Source organism: Hordeum vulgare, chromosome 3H, assembly GCF_904849725.1.
Source record: "Hordeum vulgare subsp. vulgare chromosome 3H, MorexV3_pseudomolecules_assembly, whole genome shotgun sequence".
NCBI classification, from domain to species: Eukaryota; Viridiplantae; Streptophyta; class Magnoliopsida; order Poales; family Poaceae; genus Hordeum; species Hordeum vulgare.
In genome coordinates, this window is record NC_058520.1 from 515338330 (window position 1) to 515340971 (window position 2642).

General features: G+C 51.0%; 1 protein-coding gene across 1 annotated transcript; it reads left to right on the forward strand.

Annotated features, from left to right (window-relative positions):
- The first annotated feature begins 229 nt into the window (after nt 1–229).
- On the forward strand, nt 230–1960 carry LOC123440363. Its single transcript, XM_045116934.1, has one exon. It carries the CDS (start codon nt 230–232, stop codon nt 1691–1693), a length of 1464 nt encoding a protein of 487 aa, XP_044972869.1. The 3' UTR covers nt 1694–1960.
- The last annotated feature ends 682 nt before the right edge of the window (nt 1961–2642 follow it).

The window sequence follows — 2642 nt, forward strand, 5'->3', positions numbered from 1 at the left end:
CGGGCCGGCCTATTTAGCCCGGCCCGTTTGGCCAGGTTTGCTCTGCACCAGGTTCCCCGGCCGGCGCCGCCGCCGCTCTGCCCCTCTGCCCCAACCGCCGCCGTCGCTCTGCCCCTCTGCTCCAACCGCCGCCGTCGCTTTGCACCAGGTCCCCCGCCGCCGCGTGTAGATCTGTGTCAACTTGCTTCGATTTGCTTTAATTCTTGTCCTTATTCTACTACTCCATGGTATGGATATCGCAGGTGATCGATCGTGGGAGAGGAGGATGCGGCGGATCCTGAACCTGGGGCTGTTTGACGGGGCCAAACGCGCGTATTCGCTGCGGCGCCTCGACCTGCAGGAGCTCTCCGATGTCAAGTTCTTCCACCCGACGGCACAAGAGGCGGCCGCGCATGGCAAGGTGCTGCCGACGCTGACGCCCGCCAAGGCTTGTGAGCTCGACAGGAAAAGAAGGACCCGCAACACCCGAGATCTGGCGACGGCGACGCCCATGATCAATCCGCCAGAAAGCGAGCTGCTCCTGAGGCCACCGCAAGTCTCCTACTCCATACGGAGCCCTCGCGCCGTTCATTTCCTGCCCACCTTCACAGAGAGCAAGGTCGTCTTGGCCGACTGGGGCAACCGCATGTTACGCGCCGACATCATCGACGGCTGCTGCTACGTCGACACCCTGCCAGGCCTCCACGGCTTCAAGCACTCGCCGCTGTCCATCTCCGTCCCTCCTGCCAAGTTACACCGCCTTGACGGCCAAGACACCGGCGACCTCTACATCATCGACAGCGTCCTCCATCCCAACAAGGCGGAGGTACGACCGCAGTTCGAGGCCCTGGTGTGGAGGGGTTTCACCACGTCCATCGTGTCTGACAGGTTCTGGCACTGCGACATCCTCCCGCTGCCGCCGTGGATCACCCACCACAGGAATGCCTTCGTCTACGGTCACGCCCTCGTCGGCGACACCATCTGCTTCTCCATCTCTAGCTATGGCTCCGAGTGCGAAGAAGGCACCTACTGCTTCCACACCGCGACTCGTGAGTGGAGCAAAGCTGGCGACTGGCTCATGCCCTTCTATGGCAAGGCGGATTACGTCCCGGAGCTTGGACTCTGGTTTGGCATCTCTTCAGAAGGCAACCTCCCCTGCGCTGCCGACATCTCCGGCGTCATCAAAGGGGAGGAGCCACCACCGGACAAGATTCGGATCTGGGTACATGATGACATGCCAGCGGAGTGGCAGCCAAGCCTATTGTCCAAGCCCAGGATCACCAGCCTTGGTTCTGGCAGGTTCATGGTCGTAGACTTCTTGGATGCCATGGTATTCAACAAGGACTGCAACGAGATGTGTGTTGACAAGCGATTCGCCCTCTTCACCGGTATGGAAGTAGCCTACAGCAACGGCAAAGTCAAGAATAATAGCAGAAATGGTGCCATCAAAGACAATGGCAATGAGAGTGGCAACGAGAATGGCGACAGAGTCAAGAATAGCAGAGATGGTGCCATCAAAGACAATGGCAATGAGAGTGGCAACGGCGAAGTCAAGAATAGCAGAAATGGTGCCATCAAAGACAATGACCACACTAGTGGTGGCAACGAGAATGGCGGCAAAGGCAAAGGGGTGGTCCGTGGCCTCCGTATGATCAAGCACAAATCTGCTCGTTACATGTTAAACAACCAGCAGTGTCTCCAGGAGGTGCTTTGAATGATTCAGCAAGGCAGTCATTTTGAGGGGGTGTTTGTTTCCCAAGGGACTAGACTTTTTCTAGTCTCAGGAACTAAAGAAAAAAGTCCCAGTCTTTTTCTAGTCAAAGTCCCTTCCGTTTGGTTGTGTGTGCAGGCATTCTGGCACTTAATTTGCTATCTATCAGTCATAGTGTTACTGCTCTCTGTTTCTGCTCCCTGTTTACAGCAAGGAGTACTGACTGTGGTGCTAAGTCAGCTTAAATAATCCATATTATTGTATGATGAATCGTACTTCCCGGCCGGCCGTTGTTATTCTGGACCATTTCCATCTAGCTATTATTCAGACTTGCTGCTGGCCAAATAGTTGTTTGGTGTTAATTTTGAACTGTGCTAGCTCAAGAATGGTAGAAAGGAAAATACATCATATACTATATAGATATGCTGATCAACTACACTTGGAATTGAAAATGAAAATCATTCTTTTCATTTCAGGTAGGAGTATGAGTGGTAATGTAATGCAGGTTCCAGTTTTTCTTCCTTTGAAAAAAAAAACCATGCTTTTGGCCATATGTAGCTTGCAGTAAAAGATAAAAATCAATTTTTTACTTCAGGTATGAGTATGAGAGTGTTGATGGTATGCAGGTTCCAATTTTGTTTTTAAAATAAGCATATTTATATTTGTCTAAAAAGATGCAGCGGCACAACACTTATGAAGGAAGTATTACAAAAAGGGTGAAAAGAAGAGGCAGTATAACTTGTTGGGCCCAAAATAATTTGTTTCTTTTTTAATATAGGCCCTCTGCTTAGATAATAGTAGGTCTATACTTTTTTCTTTTCTTTTAGGGGTGCACTTCTTGTTTGTTGAAGGCTGCAAAAGGGCAGTCCCTTGAAAGGCCAGAGCATAGTAAATTTTTCTTTTTTATGGAATGCAAGATACAGGTTTGCTGGTTTAGTTTCTCGGCAGTCGT